Consider the following 18,300-nt stretch of genomic DNA (forward strand, 5'->3'; position numbering starts at 1 on the left):
ACATGGGATAATAACAGGATAATTATAACATAATATTTGCTGTCATGGCATTGAGTTTTTATTCATGATAATTTTTTCCAAGTAATTTAGAACAGATCTATTTTATATATAATAGATCTTTACACATTCAGTTGCCTATAGCTGCATTCTATCTATATCTATTATATCTATATACATGTCACTGTGATGCTTCAGCTTCAGCTTCAACAGTATGAATGCCATCTGTCCTATGTTAGGACGAAATATGAAATAAGTAAAAACTTAAAATTTAAAAGAAAAGATTTCACAAGAAGAAGGAAATGCAGACACAGACCGACAGGCTGAAAATGTTCAGTTATTTTTTACTGAAGTAGATAGTGATGATAGAAGCTGACAAGCAGGCTAATGGACAAAAGAATAGGGTGGCAAGAAAACAAAAACATGCTAAACACAAGGACAAGTGTCTAGGGGGAAACATGTACTACGAGCTGATTCTATTGAGATGAGAAACAGATGAGGTAGTTGTGGGAGTGAAGACTGGGTGAGAGACAGGTGAGGAGGTTCTGCAATTGAGAAAGGGTATGAGGACATCTGGTGGGCAAATAGAGAGCGACAATAAACAGGGCAGCGAGAGGAATCTAGTGAAAAGGACTTAGCGCACACAGTTTATCATAGGAGTGGATGGAACCATTTTATCATATAAACTAGAATTTCAGCAGGTGGCTTTAAAAGCAGCTGAAGACCAAAGGTTTGAAAACAATATAAATAATAAAACTGTTCTTTCTTCGATATTCTTTTTTCTTTACCTTTTCTCAGATCTAACAACTTCTACCTGGCTATGCTACTCTTCATGCTGTTTCTGTGCATGCTTCCCACTATCTTTGCCATAGTCAGATACAGACCTTCGCAGCATTGTGGACCATTCAGGTAAACACATTTATTTACTGCGATGACATGAGTTCCTTGTCCCCCAAACTCAGTTTGCTAACATGGTCTAAGGCTAACATGGCATCAAGCTGTCCAGCTGATTTTAGGCTGATTAGAATCACTTTTACACTCAATCATATGTCACAGAATCTCAAAGGTTATTAACATGTGCCAGTCTTAGCCAAAAGGCAAATTTTTTCAATAGTTTCTCCTCATTTACTGGAATATATGCCAAACATTTAGAATATAATATAATGATTTTAATATATTAAGTCTGTGCCTATAGTTGCATCCTGTCTTGGTATTTTACAAAAAGAAACTCAGGGCCTATGTCACACATTCTGTAACTAAACCAGCGTTATATGTATACATCAATGTATTGTAGCGACTTTTGCAGGGCTTAACAGATTTATTGACATGATACTGGAGGGCCGTGTGTGGGAGTTGTGAGACCATCCCCTATACCGACATTTTCAAGATGTGCCATGGGCATTTTAATGTGTTTTAAATGGGCTGTGTCTTTATTTAATAGAGCAGACGTTTGTTGTGAGTGTTTCACACTCAGGTCACAAAGTACGTGCCCTCAAGCTGATATGGGATATCAGCTTATGTATTTGGCAGTGAGGGTAACATGACAAGTTGTTGGTAAGAGGCAGCAGATATGATGCCAAGGTGAAAAAAAACCTAAACTGAATATTGTTGGTGGTTGGAGTTGTGTTTATGTTTTTCCCACATGATAACATAATTACAAGTGATTTTGTTTTTGTTACAGTGGTCAAGAGAAGATTTATGACATCATCTCTGAAACAGTGGCCAGTGACTTTCCCCTGTGGTTCAGTAACGTGATGAATTACGTCACCAGCCCTGTTGTAGTGCTGCCAGCACTGCTGCTGCTGTTGTGAGACTGTACACACACACACAAACACACACACGCACACACACACACACACACACACACACACACACACACACACACACAATTTAAACAATCTAAGTGCATGGTTCAAAAGCATTGCACTTCGTCTCTTAATCAATCCGGGGTGTGTATAACAATAAAAATAAACCAATCAGAGTGCAATGTCCCATTCTCTTTAAAAGCCAGGTGAGTTTGCATCTTGACAAATATAAAGAGGGGTGATTTGCCAGCTAGTTTGCCAGGTGGTTTTCACAATAGTGACTACTCCCTTCAGACCAGGTTTTTGTTGGTCAAAGGCCTCTGCTGCCTCAGGATAACAATGTGGCAAGCTACACCTCACTTGAAGACCAGCATGTCCAACAAGTCCATTTTCTCAAATGGGTTCAAGAGCACTTGCAATTTAAAGAAATTGGGCAATGGAATTTTGTCATGCTTGGTGCTGCTTTCTGTTGGATTTAAGATAGGACCTTTGTCTGCAAATGACTGCAAATTAACCTGCCAACTAGATTTCTGAATTTTCCTTGTTTGTTTTTCAGCATGCTGATATATTATCTCCAAGCCATAGCCAGATCCCTCAAATTCACCAACAACCAGCTGAGGATGCAGCTCCAGACTGTGAGTTTCTAATGACTGAACTCCTCGAGTATATCACCATTAGTTTGGTCAATATGTGGCTATATATATATATATATATATATATACTGTACACACATTGGTTGTGCGAAAGCAGCCTTCGGTGTCCAGTGAGATGTTTCCAGTTAAAAAATAAACATGACAAACTATCTCATCGTAAAAATGTTTGTTAATGATCCATTGACAGAAAAAGATAATCGTCAATAATTATCATAATTAAATAAACTTAATTTTTAAGAATAAAATAACTATGAATAAAAAAACTCTAGTCATGTTGAGTGCCAAACTTAACATGAGAGTGATATTCACTGGTCTAACAATTTTCTTAAATGTGGAATTTTTCTTCCATCTCCTCAGGAGCGAACTGACGACAAGAAGAAAGTCTTTCAGATGGCTGCAGGTATTTCTGGTGTTGTGTCAGGTCTCCTGTTTGGGTCATAATCTCTTCAAGAGTCTTGACATCACCAACACTTGCCCTTGTGCTGATGCTGTGACATTTAACCCTTCCTTAGCAAGACTTCAGGCTCCAGAGGCTGCTGCTGACCAAAACCTTGAACAGCAGGAGAGTGACATCACAAGCCAAGAGGCCTCCATCCACACGCCATCCCCCCGGAGGAATGGCAGTGTCACAAACTTTCAGTCGCCTGTTCGTCACGGAAACAGCATCCGCACCATCACCCAATCGGCGTCTCGGGCGGACCTGAGCAGAGGAAGTGGGGCTGGATCTGGCAGAAGTCCAGCAGTAACCATACTGCCCAAACACAGGCTGGAGCATATCCCTAACAGGTCTCACACTTATATAGTTTATTGATTTAACCTAGCATGTTGACTTAAAACAACAGCTGACAATTTATGTGATGGATTGAAGTGCAATTTTAATGATTTTGAAAATATTTAATTGTATTAGTAAAGAATAGGGCCAATGAGCAGGAAGAATTTGATGTTTTTTTTCTACTGCTACTGAGATTATTTTCGATATTTTTTTTATTTTCGAAATCAAATCTATCATGATTTAAAATGTTCTTGATTATTATTTAAAAAACATGAATAGTTTGTGCTTAATTGGCATTAACCTGGGTTTCAGTGAAGACTTTTCTTACTGCTGTCTCAGTTTGTTTTTCATCCTGACAACAAATGTTCTGTGGAAAGCAGTGTAACTTGTAAGTCATGTGAATGTTTTTGGCATGAAGAGGTTAATCCTGCTGCAGTTTGGCTTTAGTGGAACATACCAGTATTTATTTTTCCTTTTTGCACTTTGAAGACCATTTCTGTTCAAACTGCATATACACATATCACCGCTATGACAATACACAAAACATGCAACCATTGATTTTCTTTAATTTCAGTTCATTAACGTTTTTAATTACACATCACAGTAAACAACACAAACATCTTGTCTGCTTTAATTTTGTCAAGATTATGAGATTGTATGTGCCAATGCAGTGCAGTCAGTCCATGCTTTATTACAGCATTATGTTATGAATACATAATATCAATGTCAATATAAACTGATAATCATATAAACTGATTCTTATGTGTTGTCCTTTCTCAAAACAGGCCCCCACCATTTCTTAGTGGCCCTAGTGGATCCTGTAGGTCTAAGTCCTACCATCACATGGCGTACAATCCCCCAGCTCGGTATTCTGACAACATCCACTCTGACCCCCTGTACAGGAAGACCGTACGCTCAATACATTCTGTTGAGGCTTCTGGGTTCATCGCTGCACAGAGTTATGGAGGACGCCGTGGCCATACTCGCTACGTGATTGTCAATGAGCATGAGCCCAGGAAGAAGCTGCTGCGCTCAGCCACTCGGATCCCTCGCCATTACCTCATGGAGGAGCCTGCAGAGATCCTGGAGCTGTACCCACGCAACATCAAACGCTACATGCCCCGCACCACTCACAACCAGCTACATCCTCACCGGGCCCACCCATCACAGCAGCATCTGAGTGAGGAGGAAGAGGAGGAGGAGGAAGAAGGAAAAAGCAGGAGAAGGATGTCACAGGCTCATCGGCCTCATTCCCTCTCTGACCTCCACCAGCCAGCGCACTTCTACGTCGGTGACCGTGTGGAAAGCCACGTATCCATGGCTAAAGACAGCTACGCAGCTCGAGGAAGATATGGAGCACAAGAAGAGGATGATGAGGAGGATGGCCGAGAAGAAAGAGCCTGGAGGGATATAGAGTCACATTCACGGCCCCAGGCCAATGTGAAAGGAGCAGACCATCTTCTTGTGCGAACCAGGCGTCACATCCATTCCCCGGGAAGACACTGTCCGTCCCCAGCCAGGACCAGGCTCACAGAATCTCACATGAAGCCCAAGACGAGGCCGAAGCTGGAGACCCCTGTGACAGAGTCAGACTCAGCCTCCCTGGCCTCCAGCAGTGACCAGCAGAACAGCAGCACTGACCAGTACATACAAGTCATCCACAACAAGGAGCGCTATCTCAAATCAGATGCCAGGCAGGGAAAGATGGCCAAAAAGAAGTCCAAGACTAGCTTTGATCTAAATGTCACTGAGTCAAATGACCTGGTCTGCTCCAATGTATGACATCTTTACTTAAATGAAGTATATATTACGATGTGTTAAAATACTGCATTTAAAGCTCAGACAGTATTATAGATGTGATTTCTTACTCCTTTGAACGTGGTCTTGTATCATTTTGATACAGCTGATTATGTAACATACTATATATTATAAGTTATAGTAGTGGTCGCCACACTTCCTTCCTGTGCTATCACAATAAAACCCTCTCTATAGAAACTCATTGATCGTCTTGTACAGTGAATGAACACCTGCATTGAAGTGACCACTACAAGTCCCAGCATGCTCTGCTGCAACAAGCGAGGTCGCCAGGCGCAGGTGCGTGAAGCCAACCAGATTACAGGAAAGAGTCGGCCGTCTTGACCTTCAAAATAAAACATGTGAACCTTGTGGCTTCATTCGCCGTTGCGGTTTGCTCAGGTTCTTTGCAAAATATCTGCTTAAATCCCCGTGTACTATTGGAAATATAGGAGAATGGTCACACAGGTGCATGATACGTTTCAAAGGACGCATGGGATTTTGAATACTCCTCTTGTTTTGAAAGTAGTAACCGGAAGTGCATAATTTCTAGATGATTTGGCGACTCGGGATTCTCAGATTTCAGGGAATTCTTCCAGATACTTTGGGTTTTATGGATTTGCACACCGGGGTTTACACGTAGTCTCAGGGTAGCCGATTTAGAACTGTCGGTAGAGTTGTGTTTTTATTCACGTACATTTACGTCGCTAGCTGCTCGTCTTTCAACGATGCGTGTTTACATAGCGAATCTCATTCATTGATTCTTGGCTTACGCGAGCCGTGTAGCGGCGATCCTCGCTAACCTGACCGGGCTCTACTGTCTGACCTGGACCTGAGGCACAGCTCAGCGACCGAGGGCTTCATCTCAACTGAGGAACAACCGCCCGTGTTACGACCGATCGTTTGGCCGCTTTAACGCCCGCTAGTCGGCCGAAGCGAGTTAGCGACGTCAACTTTCACCCACTACCATGGATTATAAAGATAAGGCGAAGACGGCGGCTGACTGCTTGATGAGCTACAAGAAGGATGAGTCCGGGTGGAAAGTCTGTAAGAAATCTGTAAGTGTTCGCTGCTATTGTCAGATGTGAACCATTTAAATCCACTTGCTTGATACATGGTGTCCTGTGGCACCGTGAGCCAATAGGAAGCTGCCGTGAGGATGGCGTGTTATGATGTTACACGGGCAGCCAACATGACGTTACAGGCTGCTGCCAAACTGAGTCGTTACTGAATGTATCCAGCTCCACCGATCACACCAAGCAAATTGCATGTTTAATTCAATCAATTCGTTAAATAGATTGTGAAGGACTTCAAAATGGAAACTTTTTAAACAAGACTACTATTGGAGTAAGCAGATGTTCACTCATATACACTCACATTTAGGGGCGAGTAAAACAGATAAAAGCATAAAATACATCTTCCACTAAGTCTACAGTTTTTGTATTTGATGACACAGTCAACTTTCTTGGCCCTTGACTGTCAGTCAGTGATGCCAGCGAGTGAGGGTCTACTTTGTCTAAAATATTTAATGATAATGATATAGATTTAGGATCAGAGTGTTATTACTCTGTCATATCATTGTTTTAATAGAACTTTAACATCTGAACTATTCTCAGCTTTGAGTGGTCATCAAGACTATAGAAAAGCTCAATATAAATACAGACCATTTACCTTAGTTAACTGATTCAGATGTCTTGACTATTGATTCCAACGTTTGAAAAGGCTCTCACAGACCACCTTTACACCGCCAGTCACATGGCAGCATTGCGATGTTTATAATGTGGATGAGAAAATTTAAGAGGAGAACGGTCAGATTGGGTTGAGGTGACAGAAAGGATACAGTAACTCAGATAATGTCTCTTAAAAAACTGGTCAGCAGAGAAGCATCTCAGGATGAACGACATGATGAACCTTGATGGTTTTACAACAGAAGAGAACACATCAGGTTTCAGAAAGTGAGGCTGCAGTGATACAAACAACACTGAAGATTGACAAACGCTTATTGGATTTAGAGTCATAATCTGAAGTCAAAAGCATGGATCCATAGAGACAACCTGCCTTTTGTCAACAGTGCATAGTGTTGCTGGTTGTGTGATGATGATGGTGAATATGGTTTAAATGTCACAGTTTATCTGAGTATTGTTGCTTAACATTTTTATCCCTTTATAGCCACAGTTTACCAGCTTCTAATGGACACTTCCAGCCGGATAATGCTCCATGTCACAAGGTCAACGTCTCAAAGTGGTTTCATGAACATGAATGAATGAATGTGTTGTGGACATGTCAACATGGAGTAGATTCTCAGAGACAGTTTCTAGCATCAGGTGGAAACCAGAGCACATGGGAGAACTACACAATTTTAGTTTGGTGTTCCTAAAAAAGTGGTCACAGAGTGTAAAGCTTGTCATTCCAAATATTCAGAGATCAATATGTCCTCATGTCATGTCTTGACAGAACTCTTTCAGCTCGACCCCAACACTGACTCTGAATGAACACATTTAATTGGCAACATGTTGCATCAGCTGAGACTGGCACACTAGCTCTGAAGTAAGAGGTTAAAATCACATACTGTATTAGTTTATGTGGCTGTTTTGAGATCTGCAGCTTATCAGAGGAAACATCATGTACCAATGTTGTTCACCATACAAAGGCAAATGTTACGTCACATGTCACACTGACCATGCACTGTTTTATTTGGCAGAATGACGTGGTGGTGTCTTGGCGCCCCTCATCAGAGTTCCCTGGGAATGTGTGAGTAATCTCAACTTTATCTTTCTCATCAGTATATGGCAGTATAACGAAACTTTGATTTTCTTCATTAATATACTTTTTTTTCATGAATAAGTTGTGGGGACTGTTTATCTGTTTGAAGGGGTTAAGTCTTTAGCCTGTCTAAGAAAGTATAAATCTAATTTATAGCAGAGTCATGCCTTAACAATCTGCTTTCCTGACTGTGTCCTGTCGTCTGACCTCCATGTCAGTTATAAGGGGGAGGGGGTTGTCAGCGGCACCCTGGAGAAGGTGTGGGAGTGCCTGAAGCCAGTGCCCAATGGGCGCCGAGTTAAATGGGACAACAATGTCAAAAAGTTTGAGCTTCTGGAACAAATCTCAGAGGTGAGTTGCCTCATCTCATTTCTGATGAAAAAGATGTTATGTTACTACCATTCTGAATCAGTTAAACCTACTCTCATTCCATGCATCACAGATTCACTAGGTGACCTTAACATATTGGTGGCTTCATATGGCAACACCTGTACTGAGTACCTCAATTGAATAAGTTACATCATGAGTGGTCTTCTGTACTTTAAACTCATACATTACCTGATACCTGAGGTGATATCCATTTTTGCTTTTGGTTTGTTTGGCTCAGACTCTAAGTACATTCCCTTGTCTCCCACTCTTGCACAGGACACCTCCATCTGCAGAACAGTCACGCCCTCAGCAGCTATGGGTATCATAGCTCCACGAGACTTTGTAGATGTTATTTTAATCAAGCAATACGAAGATGGCACCATTTCATCAAATGGTGCGTAATGACCCATTCTTGTCTACTGTACTTGCTTGCTTTGTTTTTCTACTTTCTAAGATTCATGTCACACGGCAGGAACGGAACTCTCTTTACCTTCAGTGATTTTGATGCAATTTACTGTTTACTGAGGGTACACTAGATGTCGAAAAGTTGTTTTGGGCTTTGAACCATGGGCCTTCTGTTTGGAGGACTAAAGGTCAGAGATTACCTTAAAGATAGTAACAACCACCATTTGAACAGGTAAATACTGGTTTAAACAATGAGCAGTATCATGTTCCACCATTATGTCACAAACTCGTGCAGTGTTCTGGGGCCTCATTTATAGAACAATTTTTTGGATTCATACTAAAAGTGTACGTGCAGACAAAAGCCGAAAATGGCTTACACATACTAAATCTGATTTATAAAACCATGCGCATGCACACCTGAAGGTAATGTCCACTTTATAAATCATAGTCCACCTGGAAACGTTAATGATGAAGTGGATCAATAATCTGCTTCAGTTCCCCACCTCACGTCTTCATCGTCACTTTCCCGTCTCCAAAATGATTGTAACAAGGGTCAGAGTTAGCGTTGAAGCCCATTCTCGCTTCAAGTTTGTTTTTATAAATCCCAACGTTTGTGTGAGAAGTGGTGTACGTGCTTTTTCTGGATGTTGATGTGAGACCTTGTGCTCTGTTACAATTTGACTTAATGCCTTGCTTTTACCGGTTAAATTTTTTTTTTTTTTATAATAAGCATAGCATAGTGCCCTAGTTGTCACAGTTTGCTGCAAGTGTCATAAAGGGCAGAGTTGCAACTAAATTTTGGTTTTATTGGTAGACTGCAAACCTGATACTACAGGTTAAAGACTAATTTCAAAGGACAATCTGGTTTATTAAAACCTTGTACTAACATCTGCAAGTCTAGCCATTTGTTCCACTGCCAATGATAACATTTCCTATTATCCTTTTTTTTCTATAAAGATTAAAAAAATCAAGATGGAGTTAAATAAATCCAAATAATACCAAAATGGAAACTCTAATTCATATCATAAGAGAGCAATAGATATTGAGATGGGGAACATTCACTGAGGATAAATTGTGTTTGGGGACATACATGCTGAATAATATGGTTTTAAAGCATCTGGAACCACTTATGTCAACCTCTGATATTTTAGGGTCACATTAAAGGGATAGTTCACAGAAAAATTTAAATTCACTCATTATCTACTCAACACTATGCCGATGTTGTGGGGGAAGTGTTTGAGTCCACAAAACACTTCAGGACTTTCATGGGTAACAGTGTTGCAGCCGAATCCAATACAATTGAAGTCAATAATAGCTCTTCTTCAGATGTAATAAAAGAACAGAGAAAACATAACATGCATCCTAACTGCTCTAAGTGTCCGCAAGCCCCGACATTCATATTCTACTCAAAACGGCGCAATTTATACCCTGTTTTAAGCCTAAATGTCCTCTGATATCTTTATACGAGATGAATTAACGGACCCTCAGGCACACCATCATAGGACTTAGACCGCTAGCTTCGCTACTTCAGGTAGCCGACACTGTTTACTGCTGAAACTCCTAAATTGCTTTGTGGACACAAGCACACACCCAACCCTCCATCGGCATTGTGATGAGTAGATAATGAGTGACTTTATATTTTTGGGCGAACTATCCCTTAAAGGAAACAATTATAGACCAATAAGTGATTATTATTTGCAGTCCAAACCTTAAAATGTAACACTTAATAATGCATGAATTAGTCCTATTAACATAACAGGGCAGCCTGAACAAGGCTGCACTACCAATAAGGTGAAAACAAATGTCTGTGCTGTATTTTAATTATTTTTGAGTAATGATATATGAATATGTTTTTCCCATAAAGGATGACTAACCACTAGCTCACCACTAACTCAAGCAGCAAACTTTATTATTTAGCCACTTACAGGAGATGGAAGTACTGCCTTTTTCAGACAAGTTGGGAACAAAGTCATAGGTGACCCAAACTGATTCAAAAGAGCCTCCAAAGATGAATGCTCAAAGCTCTGCTGTAAACAATCGTCACAGTTCACTCTTGGTGGTAAAGTGCTGTTAGGTAATCTGTGTTTCTTGTCCCAGTGGACTGTATTCCCACCTGTCAGCCAATAACTGTCTTGTAGGAGAGAGCAGCTGTACTTTTATACTGACACACATGACATTGATATCAATCGTCTCACCTAACTCAGTGATAAAGCAAATTAGTGTTTCCCAGGAGGCAAACAGTTTTATTTAATTGTAATGTGTGTTTTTTCAACAGCCACCAATGTGACTCACCAGAGCTGTGCTCCCCAGTCTGGCTTTGTGAGAGGATTCAACCATTCTTGTGGTTGCATCTGTATCCCAATCTCAGGGTGCGTACACTTACCACACACACACACATTAAACAAGTACAGTGTGAGTCTGGAGAGCTCACTGTGCTACTTGTGCTTCTCTTTTTTCTCATATTTTCTCTTTGTGTGTTTTTTCCACTCTGTCTCCAGAGAGCCCAACAAAACCCAGGTTTTCAGCTTCTTCCAGACCGACCTTGGTGGCCTCCTCCCTCGCTCTGTGGTTGACTCGTTCTTCCCCTCCAGCATGTCCGAGTTCTACAGCAACCTGGCCAAGGCTGTGAAATCCCTCAAGGACCTTTGACATGACACGTTCAGAGATCTACCTTCAAACTTGAGGCCTCCCGACTGGTCAGGCCAAATGTCCATTCCAGTTTAAACCTTCCAAACTCTACAGCAGTCAGAACACTCAGACCACTGAACCCAATCGATATAACCCGCCCTTCATGTATATTCCTGTTACTGCAGGAGCAATCCTCTAAATCTTCAACAGTCAAACCATATTTTGAAAGCAGTTTACACTGAAAAATGGCTAAATTGATGAGGGCTTCCATTTGAAAAAAACACCGATTCCCTTTATTCCTAGCTGTGGGATGAATTTACTTTGACCTATTTTACAGAATGAAAATAGTTTGTAAAATTGTGTTGGTACATGTTCTAAAGGTGCAGTAAAAATGCATGTTGCATGTACCTTATTTACCCTATGCGGGTATCAGATTGCAGTACTGCCTCATACCTCATATAGTTGTTTGTGTACTTGAATTGTTATAGTTTTGCTCATCTCCACTCACCTACTGCAGAAGCCATCTGCCTTTTTAATGAGCTACACTGAAGCACAGGAGATATGGTGTAAGTGGCTGGATGTTTTGATTGGGAATACCTCTTTTTAAATGTGGCTCTACTAAGCAGAAATGAGTTGCCCCTTTTTCATGGCATTGGTTTCTGTTGTCCATTTCGCTTTCTTTTTCACCACATTCAGTTGTCATGCACTTTTAGTTTCATTCAGCCAGCTTCTCAAAACTCACAACGACAAAGGTTGTCAACACATGATTCACAGATGCTTTTTCTGTTAAAGTCACACATTTGAAGATGCTGCGAGATAAGACTGTTAACGTGACAATGTGTGTAATACGATGATTTTCAGTAGGTGATGCTGTAAAAGAAAGAGATGGTTCACTTCAGCATTGTTCTTAAGATGAAACATTTCTAATGCGGAATTATGAGCGACAAGGGTCAAGACTCTTTACAAGAGCAACCGTATAAAACTAGAGAGCTTTACTAGGGATCGTGTAAAGGAGACATTGGTGTGAAAGACACTAAAATGCACACACGGTTTAAGAAGATAAGAGTTTTTAAATAGTTTTATACTTTTAATTTAAGTGTGTCTGTAGGGAGTTCAACCAATGGTAAAATAGAGTGAAACAACTCTTCTATTGTGATTTTGTACTTTCAAATGAATATCTTTCAAAGCACATTCAATCCCCACATTAAAATCCTATTATTTTGAATGCTGATCCCAAATGACGACACATACACTGAACCTTATTATAGAGTTAACCTACAAATTAATGTTACCTCACTGTATCACATAACACAAGACGGCATTTTGTATGTTTTTGGATAAAAACACACGGTGATCCACAAGATGAGATATGTTGTAGAATCTGTAGTAACCTTTTTCCAGGGAATAGTTTTGTCATAATCCTACCTCTCTGTCTAGACATTGCAGTTAATGAGGCTTCTGTGTGGTTAAATAGAAATGGGAAATGAACTTGAAGTGGGCATTATCATGGAGTGTTGTTTTCCCCTTGTCCAGCTCAGGGCATGTCTGATCATTCTTTCATTTTTACTAAAGGCGTATGACACGTGCACAATCAAGACAATAATAATAATAACCATTGGCTTTATCTATGTCATGTGGTCTTATAAAATAAAGGCACATTTTCAGGTTAGACGGGGAAAGACATACCTGCACACAAACATCATAGCTTACACTCAACACTTGAATCAAAAGTTTAAAAACATGTCTATATTTATTATCTTAGAATTTAAGTTGCTATCATAAAAGTGCTACCTGACATTTTAATATTTACACAAATATTAAATGCAAACTGAAAGTTTTTCCACAACTGCCAGAGTACTTTTAAGGTATTTGGAAAAATAACCTGTACTGTATCATTTTAATCTTCATCACTGAAGCTCACTGGGGTAGAGGAAATGAGAAAATGCTGAAAACGTTGTGATTTAAAAGATGCTGTGTGCGCGTTATCCTCCCCCCCCCCCCCCCCCTTATTGGTTCCTGAATGATAACTTGGGGATTAAATTGATTGCCTCAACACGATCAGCAATAAGAAATGCCTTGGTCTGAAATGAGTTTGTCAGAGGGTGAAGATGAGCATCAGAGTCGGGGGGGAGTGATTTGTACAATGCTTAGTTATTGTTGGTTTATATCAAAATTCCTTAAAAAAGTGTTTTCTTCTTTACCTGATCACCTATATTGTCTTTTTACCTTGCCTTGTAGCCAGTAATCATAATGAAAGACCTCATTTCCATTTACAAATCATATGTGCTTAAGATGTGGCTTGCATGTGGATCTAAAGGCATTTTCATGTGTATATTGTTTAAAATGAGCCAGCAGGGTTTTATTTAAACTTCACATTGCCCCATGGAGGTGGATGCTGAACTCGAAGAAACAGATACATGAAGAATACAAAGGGAAGGGAAATGAGAACCTGTGACATCATGACCAAATCTCTACCATGTGATCTGTATTTGATCAATCTGTCTTCTTAATGAAATTAAATGACATTCCTCTGCATGGAATCCCAATATTCTAATGGAGTTGGGTGGACATCTCAGCTTAAGAGAAGTGATGTGCAGATCTCTAACTTTTTGGATGAGCAAGTTATGATGATTATGTATATATGATTCAGTTTTGATTAACATTTGTTGACTTTGGTGATGAACTTGCTTTGTCTCCATACTGACATTTTTGGACTTATAACATGTACACTATGGCAGTTAGCCATATTTAAAGTATTAGACTGATATACAGAGTAAGCTCTATGTTTAGTACTTGAGATTCAGACACCAATCCAAAGTTTTCCAGTGCAGACATTAGTCTACCATGTCACATGAGCCTACTACTCATTGTTTTAACATGCAGCTGTTCACCTTGTACTGTTCTCTACCCATTTAATTTTGTATTTCACCAGCATTAAAATCTGATCAAAAGAAGCATCTGTGGTCCATTCCTGTTTGTCTTATTTTTGTGAAATGTATACCAGAAGAAGTTGATGATGAGTCATACACTTGGGAAACCATTTAATATACAAACAGAAAAGGAAACGTTGTGAAGTGAATACAAGTTATTTTTAATTTGTTATCGCAGATATGACTCATCTATAAATATCCCCTTTGTAAATTGCGATATTTTTTTTCTTATGGCTTGCATACGTACACATTAAGGCCTCATGTTTGTGTATCAATCCTGACTGAACAATGGGGTAATCTTAAGCATGGAGAAATGTTGCATGCACAACACTAACATTTTACAGAAAAATAGTTTTTACCATTGCCATGAATACTTTCCTCTGAGTAAAGAAACAAAAAATTGACATTTGTCAAAGTCCTTGCTCTGCACTCTCAACCCATTGACCACTTGCTCACAGCATCAGTGTGAATATTGTGCACTTTTTCTTTATTGTGGATCATAAATACATTCAATGAACAAAGATTGAGTCAATTCAAATCATTTTTCCCTGTGCTTCAATGAGCACTGAGGACTGAACACATACACACAACTGAAACTTTCCAGCTGAGTTTGGTCTGACTCATCATTTTGTAAATGGCTGTCAAACTGAGGTACTGAATCAAAAAACAGCTCCACAGAGCTTCATCATAGGGGAGAGCGGGGTAATGTGAGACATTGGGTAATGTGAGACACCCCCTGTATCTAAGCAATGGAACACATTTGTGGTCATTTGACCATTATGTTTTCAAGCCCCTCACATTCCCCCCTTGCCTTGAAGGAGAAGTTGGTGCAGGTGCTGTGGAAAGTATGTTTTTTCACAAAAAAATGTTTTTTTGCATGTAAAAGTAAATTTTCTTGCTTTGAACTTAATCAACTGTTGTGTCACAACAAATTGATTCAGGTAGAAAAACGTATACATGTTGATGAACTTCCAACATAAAAAAACATGTGATTGATGCTAGCTGAAGATTAGCCTGAATTGCTAAGAGATGTTTTTTCTAAAATGTCGGCTGTGGGGTAAAGTGGGACAAATGCTGTGGGGTAAAGTGAGACATGAAGCACAAGTTAAGTTTAGTCTTAAACATAATTTTGTGTAATATTACATTACATATGTTTTATTTTTTAATGTCATAAACATTGTAGAAAAGCCATAATGCCAAGAAACTATACACCAGGAAGACAACCTGGGGCCAAACACCCCTCGCAGAGATGGAAAGTGCAGCCGCTGAGGTCATGCAAGGAAAGAAGTCTTTAAGAAAAGCTGGAAGGGATAGAAATATTGACAAGACAATCCTTAAAAAGATTCCTAAAGAAAAAAGAGAAAGGGGAAAGTAAAATCAGTAGCCTGGGGTTCAGTAGCTGAGGTAAAGAGAATATTCACAGATGAGATGGAGGAGGAGCTTGCCAAACACTTGAAACAACTAGCTGACCAGTTCCATGGCCTTGCTCCAGTTAAGTGCCGTGAACTGGCATACGCAGAGAAAAACAATATTCCTGTCCCTGCCAATTGGACAGAGAAACAATGTGCAGGTAAGCTAGGGTGCGCAAGAGATCACATGAATCATAATAATCATAAATGTGCTTAATTGACCAATCCCCATGATTCTGTTACTAGTCCGATATTAGTTTTGGAATGTGTGGTTGTCAATCTAGCTGTCAGGATTTTAACTATTACAACATGTGTTGTTATGGTAGTTTTAAAGTGGAAAAAGTAAGTGGATCACTTTACCCCCTTGATTTCTCTGGTCTGTCTCACTTTACCCCTAAGCTGGGGTAAAGTGGGACACAAGACCACTTTTTAAAAAACAATCATATTTTCACTGCCTTTGTCCTGAAGACATTCTGATCATTTCCATTGCTAGAAAACATCCTGAATTAATGGGAAATGTGTACATTTTACTCACATTACCCCGCTCTCCCCTACATACAGTACCGCTGCAGGAAAAAAAGAGACATTTACTCTGTACGATTCTCTTAATATATGTGACGACATATTTGTTCTTTCTTTAATTAAAGACAACAATAAGGATGAAACCTAATGAATGGCATGTCCATTTTCATCAGTACAACAGCAGCACAGACTGTCTCCTGTAGTTATCTCCTAATCAGACAGAACTATGAAGCAGATGACAGAGGCGGCTGGTGAGGCCTGATTGGTAGCTTGTTAATTTATACTGTGATGGACCGATCAGATACCGTCACCTCCTTGTCATACTTTTGGCTGATCTAATGTATCATACTGTATTTTAAGAAAAAAGTTGTCACCATCTTGTGAACATGAGTAAATAAACAGCCTTTTACTCTGCTTCATTTTAGGCGTAAAGATAAATCATGACTTTTGAATCAATAATACAAAGTGTTGTGCTCTGGAATGATTTAACTTGTTTACACGATGCAGGACATAACATCAATAGCCTCAATCATGTTTATGTGTAATGATAGGACAACTGTTGAAGGGGAAATCTAATCTTTCAATTACACAGTGTCACGTTGCTGCAGCAGTAGGAACTGAAGCTGACGTTTGTTGTGTTCACTTGGGTGTTGTCACTTACGAGCATCCCAAGAGTGGACTACAGGCTACCAGCTGTGTTTGGATCTGTAAAGGGATTCCTTCATATTGATATTGTGTGTTATCATCACATCTATTAACTTAGTCCTGACAGTGCAGTTTTTGTACAGTTGTGATGCAACATTGGATGTTGTTTCAGAAATACTATACTGGCCAACATAGAGTGCCATCAAGCAAGAAGCTACACATTCACCACAGTGTAGCCTAGCACAGTGAGACCTAATATTAACAGTGGCGGTCTGATCTAAATGAGCTGTTCGGATTTCATGCAGTAAGTCATTATGTTGTGCACCTCCTTTATTTACTTGCGAGCATGACACTGGCCAGGCTCTGAGCTATCATCAAGTGATTGTCTACTGAAGGTAAAAAGTAAAACTCTTAACACAAAAATAAAAGGTGGACCACATTTATACCTGATTTCTAGGAGTTTGTTAGAAGGCCAACATTGGTGTGTCCCAAGTTCCGATGTTTTCTTTTTCCTTTTCGAGCAGCTCCCAGCAGCCACAGTGTGTCTCATTCTGTCGCTCCCTGTTGCTCTCGCCTCCTGATGACCAATGTGATTGGTCCCTCGGGTAAAGCCTTGATCATGTTCCAGGCCTCAAACCTTGTCATGTCCTGCAGACTGCCTCCCTGCACCTGCAGCATTTCATCTCCACACTGCAGACTGCTCTGCTCCGCAGCTCCACCTGACACACACATACACACAGCCTTTTTAGCTTTTTTCACAATCTTACTATAAATAATCTCAATATGTTGTCTAAATTTCAGAGCTGCTTTATTTTTCAAATTAGTTTCTCTGGCTAAACACAAGTTTGTTTTCTCCAGAAACTGTACTAAATACAGGTACATTTATAGTTTGAGCTGACACCAAACATGAATCATGTCCTTTCCTCTTTTAAGACTCTAGTTGGTTGGTTGGTGGAATTTATCAGGTGTTGTTTCATTTCTGTTTTAAAGGTCCAGTGTTATTTAGAGAAATTGAATATAAGATACATTATTTCCTTTTCATTAGTCCGTTTTCATTATTTAAATAATTTAAGTCTTTGTACTCAGACAACAAGTTGTGTTTGATGCAATAGAATGAGTCCTTTACGTTTTCCAATGTTGCACTGCCGCGTATTTACAGCAGCCCAGAATGAACAAACCCGACACTGGCTCTATATAGAGGTGCTTCTCTCAATAATGTTACCTGGAGACCACCATGGGCTCTCCTATACTGTTGGAAACAGAAGATTATTCAGTTTGCAAAATTACCACTAGATGGCCCCAAATCCCACTCACTGATCCTTTAAAATATCCTCAAGTTAATACATGTACCTGTAAAGATCCTGTTGATGACTAAAGGCCTGTCTCCATGGATCGAGCCTTTTCCTCCCTCCAGAGTAAAACCAACTCCTCCAGCTCCTTTGTCCAGCTCCACCCTCACCGGAGCTGCCTGCTCCTCCACTGCAGCACAGACAACAGTGAACAGGACAGGGCAAATGCAACCTTCATAACTCCTTAGTACTTAGAACAAATAGTTATTAAAGTTAGCATATAACAGGTTGAATCAAGAAACTGTCTCGGGCCTATGTG

At 39.9% G+C, this 18,300-nt stretch overlaps 3 protein-coding genes across 6 annotated transcripts in view; 2 read left to right on the plus strand and 1 right to left on the minus strand.

The window, feature by feature from the left end:
* LOC128439206 (transmembrane channel-like protein 3) overlaps positions 1 to 5,009 on the plus strand; it is a 40,365-nt gene extending 35,356 nt beyond the window's left edge. Inside the window, exons 17-22 of the mRNA XM_053421912.1 lie at positions 796 to 906; positions 1,679 to 1,804; positions 2,359 to 2,437; positions 2,813 to 2,855; positions 2,968 to 3,241; positions 4,013 to 5,009. Of these exons, the coding sequence (XP_053277887.1) occupies positions 796 to 906; positions 1,679 to 1,804; positions 2,359 to 2,437; positions 2,813 to 2,855; positions 2,968 to 3,241; positions 4,013 to 5,009 (1,630 nt within the window). The remainder of the gene's footprint in view (positions 1 to 795; positions 907 to 1,678; positions 1,805 to 2,358; positions 2,438 to 2,812; positions 2,856 to 2,967; positions 3,242 to 4,012) is intronic.
* Positions 5,010 to 5,545: 536 nt separating this feature from the next.
* stard5 (StAR-related lipid transfer (START) domain containing 5) lies at positions 5,546 to 14,140 on the plus strand. Its single transcript, XM_053425988.1, has 6 exons — positions 5,546 to 6,079; positions 7,723 to 7,772; positions 8,003 to 8,135; positions 8,430 to 8,547; positions 10,834 to 10,927; positions 11,057 to 14,140. The coding sequence occupies exons 1-6, from the start codon at positions 5,990 to 5,992 to the stop codon at positions 11,205 to 11,207; spliced, it is 636 nt and encodes a 211-aa protein (XP_053281963.1). The 5' UTR covers positions 5,546 to 5,989; the 3' UTR covers positions 11,208 to 14,140.
* A 74-nt stretch (positions 14,141 to 14,214) lies between these two features.
* Positions 14,215 to 18,300, minus strand: part of il16 (interleukin 16) — a 41,861-nt gene continuing 37,775 nt past the window's right edge. For all 4 annotated transcript variants that reach the window (XM_053425899.1, XM_053425975.1, XM_053425970.1 and 1 more), the window contains 2 exons: positions 18,043 to 18,171; positions 14,215 to 17,411 (listed from right to left, as the gene is read on the minus strand). In XM_053425899.1, coding sequence (XP_053281874.1) covers positions 17,239 to 17,411; positions 18,043 to 18,171 — 302 coding nt within the window. In that variant the 3' untranslated portion in view covers positions 14,215 to 17,238. The remainder of the gene's footprint in view (positions 17,412 to 18,042; positions 18,172 to 18,300) is intronic.

The sequence above is a fragment of the Pleuronectes platessa genome, chromosome 1, assembly GCF_947347685.1.
Source record: "Pleuronectes platessa chromosome 1, fPlePla1.1, whole genome shotgun sequence".
In the NCBI taxonomy this organism is placed as follows: Eukaryota; Metazoa; Chordata; class Actinopteri; order Pleuronectiformes; family Pleuronectidae; genus Pleuronectes; species Pleuronectes platessa.